At 42.2% G+C, this 19,397-nt stretch overlaps 1 protein-coding gene across 1 annotated transcript; it reads right to left on the reverse strand.

Annotated features, from left to right (window-relative positions):
* Positions 1-2,287: 2,287 nt before the first annotated feature.
* LOC149289834 (acetylserotonin O-methyltransferase-like) lies at positions 2,288-11,562 on the reverse strand. The gene is made up of 8 exons (XM_089490281.1): positions 11,556-11,562; positions 11,060-11,157; positions 9,864-10,089; positions 8,224-8,353; positions 6,766-6,887; positions 3,465-3,605; positions 2,865-2,987; positions 2,288-2,499 (listed from the first exon to the last, which is right to left on the reverse strand). The coding sequence occupies exons 1-8, from the start codon at positions 11,560-11,562 to the stop codon at positions 2,288-2,290; spliced, it is 1,059 nt and encodes a 352-aa protein (XP_089346407.1).
* Positions 11,563-19,397: the final 7,835 nt, after the last annotated feature.

Here is a 19,397-nt window from a genome sequence, read left to right on the forward strand (position 1 = left end):
GATGAGTGTTTAATAATGCTTCTACTACCCCCTTATGTCCCATTAAGGATGAAACAGAGTGGTGATCCAGCTACTGCACCTCTTCCCGAGTCTTGTTTAAAGGCTTTCTTGTACAGCGGGCAATTACTTTCAAGGGATCCATGTATAAAGTGGATATAGTGGCAAAAGGTGATTATTGTTGATGTTTTTTGCATGTGCCTACCCAGAATCCCTAGTGGTTGTGGAAGCACCATGAGATTTCTGACTGAAAAACAAGTCGTTTGGTGTCTGTAGTTGAGTGTTTAATAATGCGTCTACTACCCCCTTAATTTTAAGTGGAAGGGTTTTCCATCACCTTTACCCACCATAACTTATGTAATGGTATTTCTCGTGCTCAGGTATTAAGCCAAGCCTCAAGTATTAAGCCAGTATCACAACATCATGCTGACGAGTCCCATTAAGGATGAAACAGCTGTCTGTGAGTGGTAGGCCTACCTCTAAGGACATTTATGCATGCCAGGGGGTTGTGCAGATATAGATACTGCCCACAGTGCATTGTGGAGGAGGAGACTTCCCTTCACTTGTTCTCGCAGTGCCCGTTTGCACAGGCTTTGTTCAGAGCTCTGGAGCTGGGTCTCAAGGACTCTATCGAGAGAAAGTACCTGTCCTACCACTCTGTACTTTACGTACTTTTTCCAGGAACAAACACACTGAGACTGCCATTGCGACGCTTGGCGCCTCGTGCTGTGTAGAGGAAGCTCTATGGTTTGCCAGGAACCGCCTAGTGTTGAGGAGAGAGCAGGTCACGGTCCGTGACTGGCGGAAGCTCATCCACAGCCTGCTGAGAGATTACTCCCTCAAGGACAGTCTAGAGGCTGAAGACTAGCCCCATTCTCCTCGGCCCCCTTTACTCTCCCCCCTCACCCACCCTTATCATCCCATTTCCCCAGACTGTGTTCCACTAATGTGCTAACCATATGTGCCATGTCTGGAAATGTAATTGTACACTGCTTCTACTGTTTGTTACTGAGCTTTCTGTAAACTGAAGTCGTACTGTAACGTGTATTGCCCTGCACTGCGTCGCAGTACTGCTTATCGACTATCTGTACCAATGTAATATTGTCAAAACAGGCACAAACATTTTTGTTTTAGCATAATCAGTTTTGTATAATAAACTTAAATACAAAAAAAAAATAGAGTCTGTATGTCTACAAGAATACTCGTTTTGTACTGCAGATAGATACCTACCTATTGTATACCTACCATCATGCCTACCTGCAGCCACTAATGGCCACCTTTCGCTTTCAGGAGTACCCTTGCTACAAATTTTCTGGACAGGTTAGGTAGCCATACTACCTAACCTTCCTACTCTTGATCAAAAAGAACGCAAAATAACCCTAATTAAGCTACTTCGAATTCTACCATCGGGGGGGGGGGGATTCCTTGACTCCAAAAGGCAGTTTCACTGGGAGAGTTCCCAGGTATGCTGATGTCACTCCAGTAATGCTATTTAATTGTTTACACAGAGAAACACTTATTACCTTTTGTTTTGGTAAGTGCAAATTTCTGTTTCTATGACGTAATATTTTTGCATGTAAAGAAAAAAAAGGATTTAAAACAATTGCTATAATTATACTTCTCGTTTACATTTCCTTTTCCGGCCAATTCAGTGTTTAAGAGGCCATCTGTTAGGTATACCTAGTGGTATGTGGCAAAAGTGCAGATGGATAATGCAAGAGTCTAGTGTTTTTCCAGCAGGTGGCTGTGCACATGTGGCCTTAAAGTGCCAGGGATGGTTTTAATTCCAAGCCATTTTTGGATCCCTACATGAAGTAGGCAGCTTAATGTCTTTTACATTGGGATAAACAAATCTTCTTAAATGGCACACAAGCTATGTTTGCCACCAGCCAGCTCTAGCAGTAGATTATTCATTTTTGTTTGTCTAATGGAAAGTGTAACTTTCCTGGCCTGTCCATAAGTTTTCTGTATAGCAAAGTCTGATTAAGTTGTTTTAATGTAAAAAGCATATTCAGTTCTCTCTAGCAATGCAAATAAAAACATCTACGCAAATAATGTTCAAGCATTTGTTGTGTCGATTTATTATTTTAGGCAAAAATATTACATTAGAAATTATGAAAACCCACAAGCTTGCATGCTAGAAGTATGCAGCAACATTCCCAGCAACAAATAAAGCTTATGAATAAATGTTAATTTTCAACTACAAATACTAGGTGGTGCCATACTGTATTGTAATGTATTGTGTGCCGCAAAGCATAACAATGCAGTATATACATTACATTGGAAACTTTTACTTTCTGGCAAGAATGCCTTCCATTAGGTCTCCATTAATACAGAACTGGATATCTTTAAATCCAGCAGTTTCAAGCAATCTTTTGTATTCAGAAGCAGTTCTTTCTTTCCCTTCAGTAAGCAGTAGAAGTGCAATATTTTGTAGGTGAGACATCAAGGATGCTGTTTTATCTTCATTTAGGATAGTTTCAATTACAAGCACACCTCCTCCTGTTATGGTAAAACAATACCTAATCAGTACATTTTGTAGAGACACATTTGTACAAGCAAGAAACATACTTTTTTTCTGGAGCTGATACAGATTCAAACTAAAATTGTGGCTGCTGGTGAATTGTGTTGGATCCAGAGCAGCATCTAAGATTTTTAAGAATACTGTGCATAGATGTACAATAGGTCATGTTTATAAGAAACACTTATTGTATTCAGTATTACATTTAGAGAAACCAGGAAGAGTATTTCATGGATTTTCATGGTGGTTTTCTCTATGTACATGGCCCATTTTTGAATTTCTGTCTACAAATGAAGGGGTATATAAAGAATAATAAAATGACATAAGTGAAATATTCAATACTTACCTGGATTACAAGCCATATAAATTTTGCCGAGTAGTTTCAAACATGATTCCTCATCCCAATCATGAAGTACGCGAGAAACGATGAAAAGGTCGGCATTTGGAAGAGGGTCTGAGAAGAAGTCTCCTAACAGAGCAAATGCATGTGTGAAAAACCTGAACTTTTGGTAGGTTGAACAAAAACATAAGTCATCCAAGAAAAGACACTATGGTTTACCCCTTCACTATTTACAGAACTACCATATCATACCTTCCCTTCTTCCATATTCTACATGCATTTGATGTTGTAATTGCAGTTATCCTTTGTTTTAATGAGTATCTTTCTCCTACTTGCATTCATTTATGACATTTACCTCTACATTTATTAGTTCATTTTAACAAATATTTTGCAATTAACTATTTTCGTGGCAATTTTACCTTGCTCTTCTCTTCCTATTAGCTCATATTTTCATGTTTGACGGGAAATGTTTTTTTTCTTGACAATGACTTTCTTTGATCCTACTTCAATTTATTTTTATATTTCTATTATAAGTAAAGCCCTGGTTGTTCACGTAACACTAGGCTAACTACAGATATACCACAGTAATTGTACAGTTTATAATACCTTTTTGGAAAATAATGCGATCATCCTCTGGTGAAACAAAATTCTCCATGGTAGCTTGGATAACCTCAGGTAGATCATAAAGAATGATAGAAGATGATGGAAATAAAGATGCACAATACTTAGCCAGAGATCCTGAGCATCCTGTCAAACAAAATAAACATGTGATATCACATTAAGCAAATGATTCATTATTTGATCAACAAATCATAGAAAAATCAGTCCAAGTTTCGAGTGTTGAGCCCAATCTCTGCACTAGATACCTAATGCTCACATGTGAGAATTAAGGAGCTTGCTTTTAATCAAATGCACTCTCTTTTCCTGGACATTGTTATTGCTTCACCCTAATTCTAATACACCGTGGGTTTTTAGCAATTGCTTGTGGTTGACTTGTAACAGTAGGAAAATTATGTACAAAACTGGTTTCCACATAACTCAGGCTCAGAGGCTGAAAATAGCGCCTATGGCAAGCACTGAAATTGCGCCCCTGTCCAAATATCTAAAACCCATTTACTAGCCCCTGCTGCCCATATATATATATATATATATATATATATATATATATATATATATATATATATATATATATATATGTATATATATATATATATGTATATATATATATAAAAATATTAGTCCCTGCTGCCGATAGCGGGTATAGATCAACACACAAACCCAGATCAATTGAAATTCACTTGTGATCTCAGCACTGAAGGTATATATCAAATAAACAGAATCAGACATACAAATCCTGTATTTGCAGGTATACAATAATAATATATGAAACGTAGCATCGCAGGTATAGATCAACTGAATAAGACATATTAACCCTGTATTTGCAGGTACACATAAATAATGTATGGAAACATAGCATAGCAGATATGGATCTACAGAATAACACAAAAACCCAGCTTTGCAGGTATAGATCAATTGGAATTCACATAAAAACACAGCATTAAAGGTATATTTAAAACCCCCTAAATTACAGGCATAGATCACAGGATGCACACCCCAAAGCAAACCCTGGCATCCACACTGCCCACATAGAACCTGGCCAGCACCCAGATTACACACATTAGATTTGCAATCTTTGTCCCCAAATAGCCCAGCACAAGTCAACTTTGTCCCCAAACAGTCCGGCCAGTGCCATCTTTGTCCCATATACACCCTGCCTGTGCCATCTTGGTCCCCAAGGCTCAAACCTCCTGCTAGTGCCATCTTTGCCCTTTCACAATTATACATCTATGATACACAAACACTTTTACAGTCACTCACTAATTCACACTTTAATTCAGACAACTCATCCACAAATTAACTCATGCTCTCCCTCATTCACTCAATGCATCCACACATTAACTCATGCTCTCCCTCATTCAGACAATTCATCCACACATTAACTCATGCTCTCCCTCATTAAGACAATCCATCCACACATTAACTCATGCTCTCCCTCATTCAGACAATACATTCACATATTAACTCATGCTCTCCCTCATTCAGACAACTCATCCACACATTAACTCATGCTCTCTCTCATTCACTCAATGCATCCACACATTAATGCACACTCTTTACTTATATCTACCCCCCCTCCCTCCCTCATCACTTTTTAACTCCCTCCCTCATCACTTTTTAACTCCCTCCCTCCCTTATCACTTTCTAACCCCTCTCCCTCCCCCCCTCACCTTGAAGTCCAGCGACGAGAGGACGATGCTTCTGTCTTCCTGCACCGCCCGCTGCTTCACTGCTGAGCGCCGTAATATGACATCATATTTCGGTGCCCAGCAGTGAAGCAGCGGGCACCAGCGAGCGGCTTTTAAACGCTGTCTTCTTTTTTTGATGCGGGGGAGAACGAGGGGCGCCGAGCGGTTGCTAGGCGCCCCTCTCTCTCCTCCGCATCAGTGTTTAAAAGCCGCTCGCTGGTGCCGGCATTTCATGCAGAGCGCCGCAATATGCCGGCATATTGCAGTGCTCTGCATGAAATGCCGGCACCGGGACGGGGGTAGAGGGCTCGTGGAGGAGAATAAGGGGTGCCGAGCGGTGGCTAGGCGCCCCTCTTTCTCCTCCGCATCAAAAAAAAATAAATGCCGGTGAGCGGCATTTAAAAGCCGCTCACCGGCGCCCCCCTTTGAGATGGCGCCCATGGCACGTGCCATGGCTGCCATACCCTATATACGCCTCTGCTCAGGCTCTATATTGTAATGTCAAAAAAATTGTCTTGTTCAAATTAGTAACCATAACAATACAATGTACTATTCAATCTTCATTACTTAGCAAGCTTTATTATATTTCCTAGTGCACTGACCTCTCAATGGCTCTGAGGTGGCACACATGCTTAGCTTAAAGATAACAATACGTTTATGTTAAATGAAGCACACAATAAATAAGAACAGCTTAATGGTTAATAGCTTGCTGCAGTTGGCAACCAGCGGCTCCTTCTTGTTACGGTCAGGTATACGAGGTGGATCCAACAATGCAGGTAAGCACAGCTAAAGAAAGTCCAGTACACAGTCCGAGGTCGAGGGCAACAGCAGGCAGCAAGGTCAAAAACAATCCGAGGTCAGGACAGGTAGATCAGGTGCAAAAACGGTAAACAGGTCCGGGTTCGTAGGCAGGCAGAGAAGAATCGTGGTCGTTTAAACAGGCAAAAGGTCGGTACACAAGGCAGAGATAAAGCAGAACGAGAAATAGCACACCCAAAGCTAAATAACGCTTAGAACGGGCAAAGACAAGGCAAACAAATGAGGTTTAAATAGAAAAGGAGACACTCACGTCATCGGCCGCGCCCGAAATTGTAATCAGGTGCGTTGGCTGGTACCACCACTAGATGGCGCATCTCCGCCGTGTTCCCGGCGTGTGCGCGTGGAGGACACGGCGACGCGCCTGCAGCGTGAGCGGGCGTGCGTGCCCGAGGAGGCAGGACCGCAAGCCTCCCGAGTGACAGCGGCAGAGGCGGAACCGCGGCGACTGGAGGTGGAGCCGCCGACGTTAGGGGAACCAGCGTGAGTGGCCGAGGTAAGAGCCGCAGCAGCGCGCGTTACCCGGCGGTGACGCGCGTGTGGAACGGAGGTGGGGCTGCCGGCTCCCGGCGAGCTGGCGTGAGCAGCCGGAGAGGGAGCCGCGGTAGCACGCGTGACACTGCTTTGGGATCTGACCAGATATGTGTTGTTGCATACTGCCATAGAGAGCCACCCTGTAACAACCTAATATTGGACTCAACTCACACTTTGAAAACATGTTTTGAATTTTTTTTTTTTATTTGCTAAGGCGTGACATAAAAAGAGTAAACTACGAGTATAATTACCTCCTAAATCACAAATCGTTTTGAAAGATGAAAGCTCAAAAGCAGAAAAAACAGCTTTCTTGGCAAAGGAAGTCCATCCGAAATCCATTAATTTTAAAAATATCTTGATTTTTTCTTCTGATCTAGTACAAAAAAGTTAATATATATAATACATATAATATAGGTGTTAATATTTGCCCAAAAAAATAAGATATTCACTAACAGCTAAGTTGTGTGTATGTTTTTTTTCTATTTTATACTAGTAACTTCTATGTATTTATTCAGGGTTTTCTTGCAGGAGACATTTTCATAGTTGATGCATTATGGTGGTAAATTAATGTGGCAGTGGCTCTCTACCTAGTCCTCATGGCACACAGATGGTCCATGTTTTATGAATTTCCTTATTGGAATAACATATATTAGTTACTAAATCCCACCCTATTGCTGTGCCTCTAGAAGTAGGTTGGGAATTAATCACATGGAATGTGGAAAAATATAAAATTACCTAATGTCCTCCTAAAACCTCAGAAGCATGTACATTGTTTTACGGTTATATATATATATATATATATATATATATATATATATACTTTATAGTAAATATAGTAAATATTAGAATTATTTGTCTGTCTCTTGTCACCTAGAGATCTTTTTGTATAGTGCACGGCATGAATGTACACCGATCTCCTGCTAGTATCAAGATTGTAAGCCTGCGAGCAGGGCTCTCTCCACCTAATGTATCGGTTTGTCCTAGTCTGTTAATTCTCGTCTTGTCATACCCGTTGAATATATGTATTGTATGAAGCGCTGCGTAAATTGTTGGCGCTATATAAATAAAAGATAATAATAATAATAGCACAATTATCAGCCATAAATTCTGATCATCTTCTGTGTAATATTTAATTGTATGCATTAGGTTTAAACTAAATCAATGTTGACAATATCTGGAATTTGAGGCTATTTCCAATTACAAATACATTTTTAAAACACATGTATATATACATACACACACATATACTAACCTGTATATATCTTTGAAAAACTCGTTTGGTGGCAGTCCAGATTGAACCTGGCATAGTGGATTTCCCAGCCTTGGAAAAAATAATGAGAAAAAGTTGAGTTTTCAATTCATATTGTACCATATATATATATATCTATATATCTATATATATACTATATCTATCTATCTATCTATCTATCTATCTATATGTTTGTAACTTTTTGTGATGAATACTGCCCATTCAGTAATGCATTATACCATTTTTGAACTATACAATGAGAAATTTGATAATACATTTTAAGGATAACATATTTTGGGTTTATTACAAAGAAGTGCCGTCTTCACGCTGATTGGAATTTCACCGTAGGGCCACCCAGTGTGACCAAGAATTCCCACAGTGAAAAGGGTATAAACTATATATTCAGTACTGTGTCAAAAACAATGTTTATTTTGTATTTAATTTACAGGTAACTTCTTACTTGATAATATCTTTCAGATGGGCGGCTGCTGGGTAAACTTCATTTGTGTAAAACTTAAATGCGTCACAAACAGACTTAGAACTGGTGGTTGTGAGGTAATTTTCTGAGAGTTTCGTGTTCTTGTAAAGCACTACAAATTAGACCAACAGAAAATATAACATATGGAACAGAACAAAGAATAAGAACAACAGTAAAAGATATGCAGCAATAACAAACTCCAGGATCCATGTTCTTGTTTCTGCACCACCTATAAATATTAGCATTATCTGAAAAGGAAGCTCCAACCATTATAGCTAGAGAAGTTTGGTAACAATCTTCTAAACAGTGAAAACTTTACCTAGGAAAACCTAAATATATTTTTGGGACAAGCTAGGTTATACATAGATACTTAGTTTTGGGCAAACTGTACATTCTATCACATGGCATAAAGACTAATATATTAACAATAAAAACCCTGCTATTATTTCCCCATATTTCCCCACAATTGCCAAAGTAAAAGTTAAAGTTTTCTTAAAGTTTCAATACTCAATAAATGTATCCAGTAGATGTAGTTGTACACACAAGCAGGCCCGGTGGGCCGGGCCACGGCAGGGCCGGATTGACTTAGGGGCTGATGGAGCTGCAGCCCCAGGCCCCTGCTTTAAAATAGGCCCAGTCAGGACCAGACTGACTGCCTCTACGGCCGCATTAACGCAGAGCATAAGGGGCACCTGCCCCTTAAGCCCGCCGCAACTGCGACCGCCACTCTAAGGGTCCGGGAAGCCCCCACCAGGGCCGGCCTTACGGGTGTGCGGCCGCACAGGGTTTAAATTAAAACATCGGGGGGTTTTTTTGTTGTTTTTTTTTTACTTTATTTAACATCCTCCATGTTAAATAAAGGGTTTTTTTTAACTTTATTTAACATGGAGGATGTTAAATAAAGTTTAAAAAAAAAACCCCCGATGTTTTAATTTAAGCCCTGTGCGGCCGCAGACCCCTAAGGCCGGCCCTGGTGGGGGCTTCCCGGACCCTTAGAGTGGCGGACCCGGTCACAGTTGCAGTGGGCTTAAGGGGCCCTGCGTTAATGAGGCCGCATAGGCCCAGTCAGTCCGGTCCTGACTGGGCCTATTTTAAGGTAGGGGCCTGGAGCTGCAGCTCCATCAGCCCCTAAGTCAATCCGGCCCTGCTGCGGGCCCGGTCACAGTTGCAGCTTGCTCCGGCAACAAGGTAAGTAGGGTGAGGGAGGGGGTGCAGTGAGAAGGGGCAGAGGGGGGTTAGATAGTGAGAAATGTGTGGATGAATTGTGTGAATGATTTGTGAGACTGCATTAATAAAAATGATTTGTGTGAATGAGTGAGTAAATGCAAAGATGGTACATGAAGGGTGGGCTTTAACAATAAATAAATAAAAATGGGCTGCTCAGGCTTAAATGCCCGGGCCTATTTTTTGTCCCAGTCTGGGCCTGCACACAAGCGTATTAAACTGGCCCTGTTTGAAGAATTTGGTTCAACTATAGGCCAACCTGGTTAAGGCCTCAATTAATTGTTACCCTACTGTAAAATAAGCATTTCATTGTAACAAATTAAGTGATCTAAAATGACAGTATTTTTTATTCTTTTTTATGGGCCATCTGGGACAAGATCCTTAAATAATGAGGTTACTTTTTACAGAACGGAACAAATGGAGAAACTCGATAAATTTAATTTGGTGACCTTCTCCATTTTGGATATCCAGGTCTAGAAGCTTTAATCCCACACAGACATCAAGTAAGCACTCCGTTCCTCTGCTGCTTGTTCCTAAACTCTCCGCTATGGCTGCTTTTGACAGAGGCTCCTCAGACTCAGCCAAAACATCAAAAAGTTTCAAATCACAGGCAGCAAACATAGCCTGTAAAAACATTAAACATAATACACAATGTTTGATATGCAAGTCATAATTTTCTTTGGGTTAAAAGAACAGTATAACAAGAAGTGTCCAGAAAGTAATATTATTATTGGATTGGCCACAATAGGAGAGCAACTTTGCATGCAACAAGTGAACAAGGTGATGCACAGTATTCCACTTTTTGCTTTTCCACCAAAATACATGGCGTTCAGGTGCAGTGAACACTGGAATTACTGCATGTAAGTTGCACAACGGGAAAAACGGAACACTCAAAACTCCTCTACTTCAGGGCAGGGCCGTAGGAAGGATAAGCGAGAGAGGCACTCGCCTCGGGCACAGCTACGATGGGGTGCACTGCCCAAGCAGCAACTGCAGCCTGCAGGGCTGGTTGGAGAGATGGCAACGATTTTCATTATAGATTATTATCGATTTTATAAATTAGTTATCAATTATCTTTATATTAAACATAAATAAGTATGCTATTTTTGTTCATAAAATCAGTGCAGAATATAAACCCAGAGAATAAATCCAGATCCCAGAAGTCACCTTATTCATTTTGACATTGGCATAAAACCCCTAACATTAAAAAATAAAATCCGGATAGTTACTTAATATAATCCCCTGCTAAAGTATTTCAAATTCTTTAAAGGCTTTACTCCAGATCCAGTGCATTCCCATCCATAATTTAGGAAAATATGCATTTTACATTTTAACAGTCAGTTTACAGCCAGGCACTCTAAACCCCGAAATTATATTGATAAATACAAAAAAATAGTGGAATAATATACGATTATTAATTCAAGTTTCATATACGGTTCTGTTTACGCATCATAATTCCTTACCTTTTAAGCAGTTATTAAGAAAGTATTAAACACTATCAGTTAAATTTTTTTCAAGTAGAATGTCATAAATATTTTTTCTATAGTTAGCCTATTAATTAGAAATGTTAGTATTAATTAATTATTTTCCATACCTGTGATGTAAGGAAAGAATATGCATATTTTTGTAAAAGTCTAACCCCTTCTTGTTCGCTGAAAGAGTCCATGCTCGCTCCTCTTCTACTAAAGGATTCTGAAAGAAAAACAATTTTTCTCATCTTAAATAGATAAACAAGTAGCCTGGGGCAAAGTCACATGTGAAAAATGACTCAAACCAAACTGGCTCTTCACTATACTTAAATCCGTCCAAGTTAGAGAGATTAAACAAACTGTAAACTAAAGCAATTGATTTACGCATGTTCAGGTTATTATTCATAACAGTACACATTGATTCATCTTTGTTATGTAACAAGATTGTGCACATAGAGTAGGTATCTGTCTACTGTCAAGTGCAGTAGCAACTCAAATTGGAGGTGATACATTTGTTCATCTAAATTTAAACTGTGTAGTGGTTTTTCCCATATAGATCCACAATATCCGGTATTTCTAGTTTTTTTATGAAGCCCTTCTCAAAAGTCTCTTCCTTCTTACCCGTCATAGTGTCTAGTGTAATCTAGTAGTTGTCTCTTGTCATCTAGTAGTTGCTGAGTGTCTTGCACCCCACATGCCTGCTTCAAATGCTTATTTGAATGTAAAACAGGTATTAGCTGTAGGTTCTACTCATCTTGTAGATCTCAAATATTATGCTTCTGTTTAATATATGCGTACATTTTTCTATCAGATTAAAAGAAAACAAAAAGATAATACCCTAACAGCATAATTCCAACGATAAAAATATAAACACTAAATATGTGTGTTTTACAAGGATCTACTGTATTTATATGTGTAATTCATACTGGGACATATGATTCCCCAGCAATGGAAAAAGAAAGAATATGATATTCAATTCACAACATACTTTGACGCATGCATATATACACATTTTGTGTACCTTTGATGCCTAATCAGTAAATAATTTTTACCTGTATTTCAGGGTACTGTGATATCTCTGTGTGAAGGAATTTTTTGTTACAAGAAAGATGTTTGTTTTTTTTTTAATTCTACCTCACCTTTCTGTGAGCTTTCTATAAGATCTAAGATCCTTAAAACATAAATTTCCAGTGTCCCTATATTCTCCTCATTTTTTAGTTTTCTATTGCTCCATAACGTTTATTGGTATTAACAGTGAATGATATCTGCATTCCTTTATTCCTTGTCACCTATTCGTGCTGATAGCCACATTCCTTTTCACATGGTCCCCTAATGGTACTTAACACAAGTTGGATCCATTATGTCTGCCAGATGGCCTTACAGACATGGGGTATCAATCCTTGGGGTACTGAGGCTCTCAACACTTTAGTGTGACATATACTGTTTAAATAAACAACAAGATTTATATTACGCATATGACTATTTGGTGTGTAAAAGGAGCCATTGCTATGTTTGTCTAAGTCATACTTAATTAATTTTGGATTTCATTTACTTAGCGGGTGCTTTATGCTCCTGCTGACACATAACTAACATCCTGGTTTATATTTCCTGGAATCGTTACTGGTTTCCTGATGACAATAACCTTGTGGAAACAAACTGTAATATTAGGGGTAAATGTCTAAATCAATCAAAAGGCTTCAGGCTTTCCCTTACGAAAAATGACTGCAATTTTTTGTGAAGTAATACTGCAGTTTGTAGAACAATGACATTTTTTGGACATGAAAAAACTGCAATACTGCACTTATACTGCAGTATTACTGCACATTTACCACATTTACTGCATTTGTACTTCAATGTACTGCAGTTATTTTTTGTAAGGCAGTACAAATGCATTAAAACTACAGTACATTGAAGTACAACTGTAGGTTTGCAATATAATGAAGTAGAAGTGCAGTAAAAGTTCAGTAATACTACAGTAAAAGTGCAGTAATACTACAGTAAAAGCGCATTATTGCAGTTTTTTCATGTCCAAAAAACTGAATTGTTCTACAAACAAACTGCAGTATTACTTCAGATAAAACTGCAGTAATTTTTCGTAAGGGTTAGACTTATGAAGCATTCTGATTTACGAAGTTTTCAACAAACCTATTTCTTCAGGATACTTCAAACTATAGCCTAAACTAATTAATTACATTAGTTTCAGGCATTAAGATTGTTGTCAGGACTCGGGTGATCAGGTCGGGTAGGAGCCCATGCGCAGGGGATACTTGGGGTTCAGTATGTAACCCACGGTGCATGATTATGCAAACAAAGACACCACAAACAGAAATCCAGGTAATGCAGTGTATTTCATGTATATAACAGGACCAGCAAATAAGGGTAATATAGTCTAAGCAAGTAACCGGACGTATGGCAAAATAAAATACAGGTAATAAGTCTTTTGGCAGGGAGCCCGCTTGGAAGGGCACGACAGACAGAGAGCCCGCTTGGAAGGGCACGACAGACAGAGAGCCCGCTTGGAAGGGCACGACAGACAGAGAGCCCGCTTGGAAGGGCACGACAGACAGAGAGCCCGCTTGGAAGGGCACGACAGACAGAGAGCCCGCTTGGAAGGGCACGAAAGGCACACAGCCCGCTTGGAAGGGCACGAAAGGCACACAGCCCGCTTGGAAGGGCACGAAAGGCACACAGCCCGCTTGGAAGGGCACGAAAGGCACACAGCCCGCTTGGAAGGGCACGAAAGGCAAACAGCCCGCTTGGAAGGGTACAAAAGGCACACAGCCCGCTTGGAAGGGTACAAAAGGCACACAGCCCGCTTGGAAGGGTACAAAAGGCACACAGCCCGCTTGGAAGGGTACAAAAGGCACACAGCCCGCTTGGAAGGGCACAAAAGGCACACAGCCCGCTTGGAAGGGTACAAAAGGCACACAGCCCGCTTGGAAGGGTACAAAAGGCACACAGCCCGCTTGGAAGGGTACAAAAGGCACACAGCCCGCTTGGAAGGGTACAAAAGGCACACAGCCCGCTTGGAAAGGTACAAAAGGCACACAGCCCGCTTGGAAGGACACAAAGCAGGGAGTCCACTTGGAAGGACACAAAGCAGGGAGTACACTTGGAAGGACACAAAGCAGGGAGTACACTTGGAAGGACACAAAGCAGGGAGTACACTTGGAAGGACACAAAGCAGGGAAGCAGGAACAGTACAGGTGCAGAGCCACAGCAGGAAGGTCCATAGACTTCAATACAAAGGCCCTGACTGAAGGGCAGGGCAGGTTCATAAAGGCAGGGTCATCCAGATAACAAGGCCCAGCTGGATGTAGACTAGGGCTCAACCCAGGTAACAAGGCACACCTGAGTTCTGAGTGCTCCAGAGGGTCGAGAGTGGCCACTAGTGGTTGCAGATGTAAACGCCACAGGTATAAAAAAGCCATGGTTCAGGTAGCGAAAATAGTAATTTTACTTACCGTAAATTCTTTTTTCCTTAGTGTAGTGTCAGTACCACGGGGTGTCGCTCTTCCTGGGACAAGGACCTAGAACCGAAGAGGTTAAGATACCTCCTAACCCCTCCTACTCCTCCCTATAAGAGCCCCGGCAACCCTCATACCTCCAGAAAGTACCAAGAAACACAAGATAGCTTGCAAAAAAAAATAATTTTAATACAAAAATGCACAGGGAGGGATATATGTACTGACACTACACTAAGGAAAAAAGAATTTACGGTAAGTAAAATTACTATTTTTCCCGTCGTGTAGTGTCAGTACCACGGGGATATAGCAAGATGACCCCTCCTGGGTGGGGAAAAAACGGTCACGAGGTAACTGCCTGAAGCACCTTACGCCCGAAGTCAGCATCAGAGGAGGAGAAGATGTCTAGCCGGTAATGCTTGATAAACGTGTGAAAGGAAGACCAAGTAGCTGCTTTGCATATTTCTTCTGGAGATGCCGAAGACCTTTCAGCCCAGGATGTAGCCATAGCTCTGGTGGAGTGAGCAGTAATGCGGGATGAAAGAACCTGACCACTGAGAGAGTAGGTTAAGCGAATAGTGTCGGAAAGCCATCGAGATATCGTGTGCTTGGAGGCCGCATTGCCTGTGGATCTACCAAAATAATTAACAAACAATTGATCCATGGAGCGGAAAAAGGCAGTGCGGTCTATATAAATTCGTAGAGCTCTGTGGACGTCTAAAGTGTGCCAGAGTGATTCTTCCGGAGTTGAAGGAGACGGGAAATTAATGGCTGATTGACATTAGCTTCAGAGATAACCTTGGGCAAAAAAGAAGGTTTAACATACAGGACGACTTTATCTTGGTGGAAAATAGTAAATTCTGGAGCCGCGGAAAGAGCTTGAAGTTCACTGACCCTCCTCGCTGAGGTAATGGCCACCAAAAAAGCCGTCTTGAGGGATAAAAATTTTAGAGATACCTCTTCCAAAGGTTCGAATGGTTCAGAGCAGAGTGCTTGGAGGACCAATGACAAATCCCAGGAGGGAAAATGCGAACGTCTGGGAGGCCGTTGAATGATGGCAGCCTTAAAAAAACGCCTGATGAGAACTTGGGACGCCAACTCCGACAGGAGAAAATGACTCAGGGCTGAAACCTGTCCCTTAAGCGTCGAGACTGTGAGACCCGCTGAAAAACCTTCCTGCAAAAAATCCAGAACAGAACTTGTGGGGGGAGAAGAGAAATCCAAACCTTTGGAGACACACCAGTGGAGAAATTTATTCCAGACTCGAAGATAAATAGTGGACGTAGATCTTCGTACTGAACCCAAGAGGATTTCTGACATAGAATTGGAAATGCCTCTGCTCTGGAGGATCATCCTTGCAGCAGCCAGGCCGTCAATCTGAACTGCAGAAGAACATCCTTGGACAGGTTCTTGTTTTCCAGAAGATGGGAGGAAATTGGCAGCTCCCATACTGAAATCGCCATACTGAGCAGCTCCGAAAACCAACTTCGATTCGGCCAATAAGGGAGAATAGCTAAAACCCTGGCTCTGTCTACCCGAATCTTTAGGAGGATCCGAGGAATCATGGCTACTGGAGGAAACACATAAGCCATCTTGAAAGACCAAACCACTGACATTCCGTCTAGCAGGGGGGGATTGTCCTGCCTGTAAAGGGAGGCGAAAACTGGCAATTTCCTGTTTTGTCTGGTCGCCATAAGGTCTATATCTGGTAGGCCGAATCTTTGAACTAGGAGAGAAAAAATGCTCTTGTCCAGGGACCAGTTTGCTTGGGAGCAACGAGATCTGCTGAGATCGTCTGCCAGACAGTTGTCTACTCCTTTGATATGTGTCGCTGCTAAATCCTCCAGGTTTCTTTGGGCCCAGCGCATGAGATGGTCTGAAAGGTCCTGTAGCCTTGGAATCCGGGTGCCACCCTGTCTGTTTATATATGAGACTGTGGTGGCATTGTCGGACTGGATTCTCACAGCTTTCCCCCGTAATCTTGGACCGCCCGAAAGTATGATGATTGGGCTTGATCGATTAAGGACCAGCTGCCCTGACTGCAGAGGTCGAGTAGATGAGCTCCCCAGCCTACCTTGGAGGCATCCGTGGTGAGGGTGACCCAATGACGTGGTAGAAAAGATCGCCCTTGGGTGAGGCGCTCCTTCGCTTTCCACCAATTCAGCCGGAGTAAAACCTCCCTGGATACCGTGAAGGTAACATCTAGATCCTCCGGTCTCCTGGACCACTGTTGTAGGATGTCCCATTGCAGGGGTCTCAACTGCGCTTTGGACCAGCTTACTGCCGGAATACACGCTGTAAGACTGCCCAGGATACTCATAGCCAACCTGAAGGAAAGGGTTGGATTTTGTTGCAGAAAGGAAACCTGATTCTTTATCTTCTTGATCTTAGAGCGCGGGAGATAAAGTCTCGAAGAGACGGAATCCACTATGAGCCCCAGAAACTGGATCTTCGTAGTTGGAATCAGGTTGGACTTTTTGTAATTTATGATCCAGCCGTGTTCCCCCAAGCATCGGGTCATAAAGCTGAGATGTGCCCGGAGCTCCTGAGAAGAACTTGCTTTTAGCAGCCAATCGTCTAGATAAGGGACGACTGTGATCCCCTCTTTCCGTAAAGCCGCTGCAATAGGAGTTAAAAGCTTTGTGAAGATCCGAGGAGCTGACGACAGGCCAAAAGGGAGAGCAGTAAACTGGAAATGACGAACTCTTGTCCCGACTCTTATGGCAAACCTGAGATATTTCCTGGAGGCTATGGCGATAGGCACATGGAGATAGGCATCTTTTAGGTCTAACGTAACCATAAGGTCCCCTTGTCTCAACAGGCGGGTAACCGTGAGAATGGATTCCATTCTGAAGTGACGGTAAGGAATATACGCATTGACTTTCTTTAAATCCAGAATTGGACGGAAGGACCCATCCGGCTTTGAGACCAGGAAGAGACGGGAATAAACTCCCTGAAACTCCTGATACTTTGGAACAGGCTCTATGACACCCTTTTTTAGAAGGGTAAGGCTTTCGGCAAACAGTGCTGAGTTCTTCACCTGAGAGGGGTAAAACGAAATCAGGAACAGAGGACGAGGAAAACTGGAAAACTTTATCCTGTACCCGTCCGCAATGATCCTGAGGACCCAGGAATTGTTTGTGGTTTGCCTCCATTTTGGTAGGAACCATTGCAGACGACCTCCAACACCGTCAGAACTTCCTACCCTCTGGTTTCTTAGGGTGTTCCTGAAACTTTCTCGCGTGTTGTTTACGAAAGGCTTGAGTCTTGAAAACTGGTTGAAAAGGCCTGGAAGGTCTATACTGGTATCGCTTGTTCCATCTGCTTTTCCTATCCTGAGGAAGTGCCTTTTTAGTATCAGACATGTGTCTGATCAGTTCCTCCAAGGAAGAACCGAATAGCTTGGTTCTTTCAAAGGGCAGATCGCATAGAGTAGATTTGGAGGCAGTATCTGCTGCCCAGGAACGTAGCCATAATGCCCTTCTGGCAACGGAAGACAAACCCATGTTACGGGCTGAAAGCTTAAGGCCCTCTTCTGCAGCTTCCAGCAGGAAGCTATTAGCCAGTGTCAGGTTTTTAAATAGTTTAGACAAACCTTCATCCATAGATTCTGAAAGACTGCCCTCTAAGGACTGCAACCAGACACCCTGCGCTTTAGCCACAGATGCGCTAGACAACGCCACTTTACACTGGAATCCAGATGATTGGTAAATCCGTCTGCAAGACGTTTCTGCCCTCTTATCCATAGGATCCTTAAGACCAGCCACTTCACTAATGGGAATGGTCGTACGTTTGGAAAGCTGGGCTATCTGGACGTCTACTTTAGGGATATCTTCCCATTTTTCATCGCCCTGAAGGTAAAAAAGCTGCTTAGAGTGCTTTGATATAAAGGCTCTTTTGCCTGGATTATTCCACTCTCTATACATGAGATTCTGCATGTGAGATAACATGGGCAACCCTTTGGGGTGCGCTGACAGGTCTGAATCCTGAAAAAGCTGTGAGACTTCCTTAACAAATTTACGCAGCTCCTGTGGAGGAAAATTGGTCTCATCCTCTGACTCCCCACTAGATGAAGCTGAATAGGATGAACTAGAAACCTCCCCAGAGGATAAATCAGAATGAGGGGATGATACCCTCTTACGTTTGTGGGATTTAAGTTTAACGGGTTCCACAGGTGTAGCTGCTGCTGCTTTAAACGTTTCAAACGTTTGCGCCAGGTTGTCCTGGAACCAACCTAAAAAAGACTGCATGTCTTTTTGTTTTTCTTTTGCCAAACTCTCAGCAGAGCAGGCATTGCAAAATTTCTTCTTACAACCATCCGGCAACGGAGTGGCACATTCCGTGCACGATAAATGTTTGGTTTTAACCACAGCCTTTTTTGGAGCAGGTGTAAAAGATTTCTCTTTATCCGGCTTATCTGGTGAAACCGGACCAGACATCTAATATAAAACACAACAAAAAAACAAAAAAAAATTTTAGTAGAAAAAATACAGGGCAGAGGATTTGACAGGGTAAGATTAACCAAATCCTACCTTACAACTCCTCAATCCGTGTGGGGGGGCTGGTGACACGGAAATCCCAGTGTTGACAAGCTCCTCTGCTGTCAGACTGGGCAGCACAGCTATATATATGCGAAAACCAGTTAGTTTTCGCGCCCTGAACAAGAGAAACTGAATCACGCATGCTCAATAGCGTGTCAGTACTCTTGGTGGAACGCAGCGCCCTCTGGCGTGCGTTCCACCGCTGTGCGCATGCTCCAAAACCTGCCGGCATAAGAGCGCGGCGTCTAAACGGCTCCGTAACGTCCGCCGATGCGGACGTTACTCCTCGCTCTGCTCACCACCCGGGGAGCAATCGGAGGGAACCCCCGGACACAACCCGTGTGCCCCACCAACGAGAAAGAAAACAAGGAACAAGGTCCGTCCCTGACAAGGGACAAGGAAAAAACTGGAGGTATGAGGGGTATGAGGGGCTCTTATAGGGAGGAGTAGGAGGGGTT

Source organism: Sceloporus occidentalis, unplaced genomic scaffold (assembly GCF_023333645.1).
Source record: "Sceloporus occidentalis isolate IW3139 unplaced genomic scaffold, rSceOcc1.0.p SCAF_43, whole genome shotgun sequence".
In the NCBI taxonomy this organism is placed as follows: Eukaryota; Metazoa; Chordata; class Lepidosauria; order Squamata; family Phrynosomatidae; genus Sceloporus; species Sceloporus occidentalis.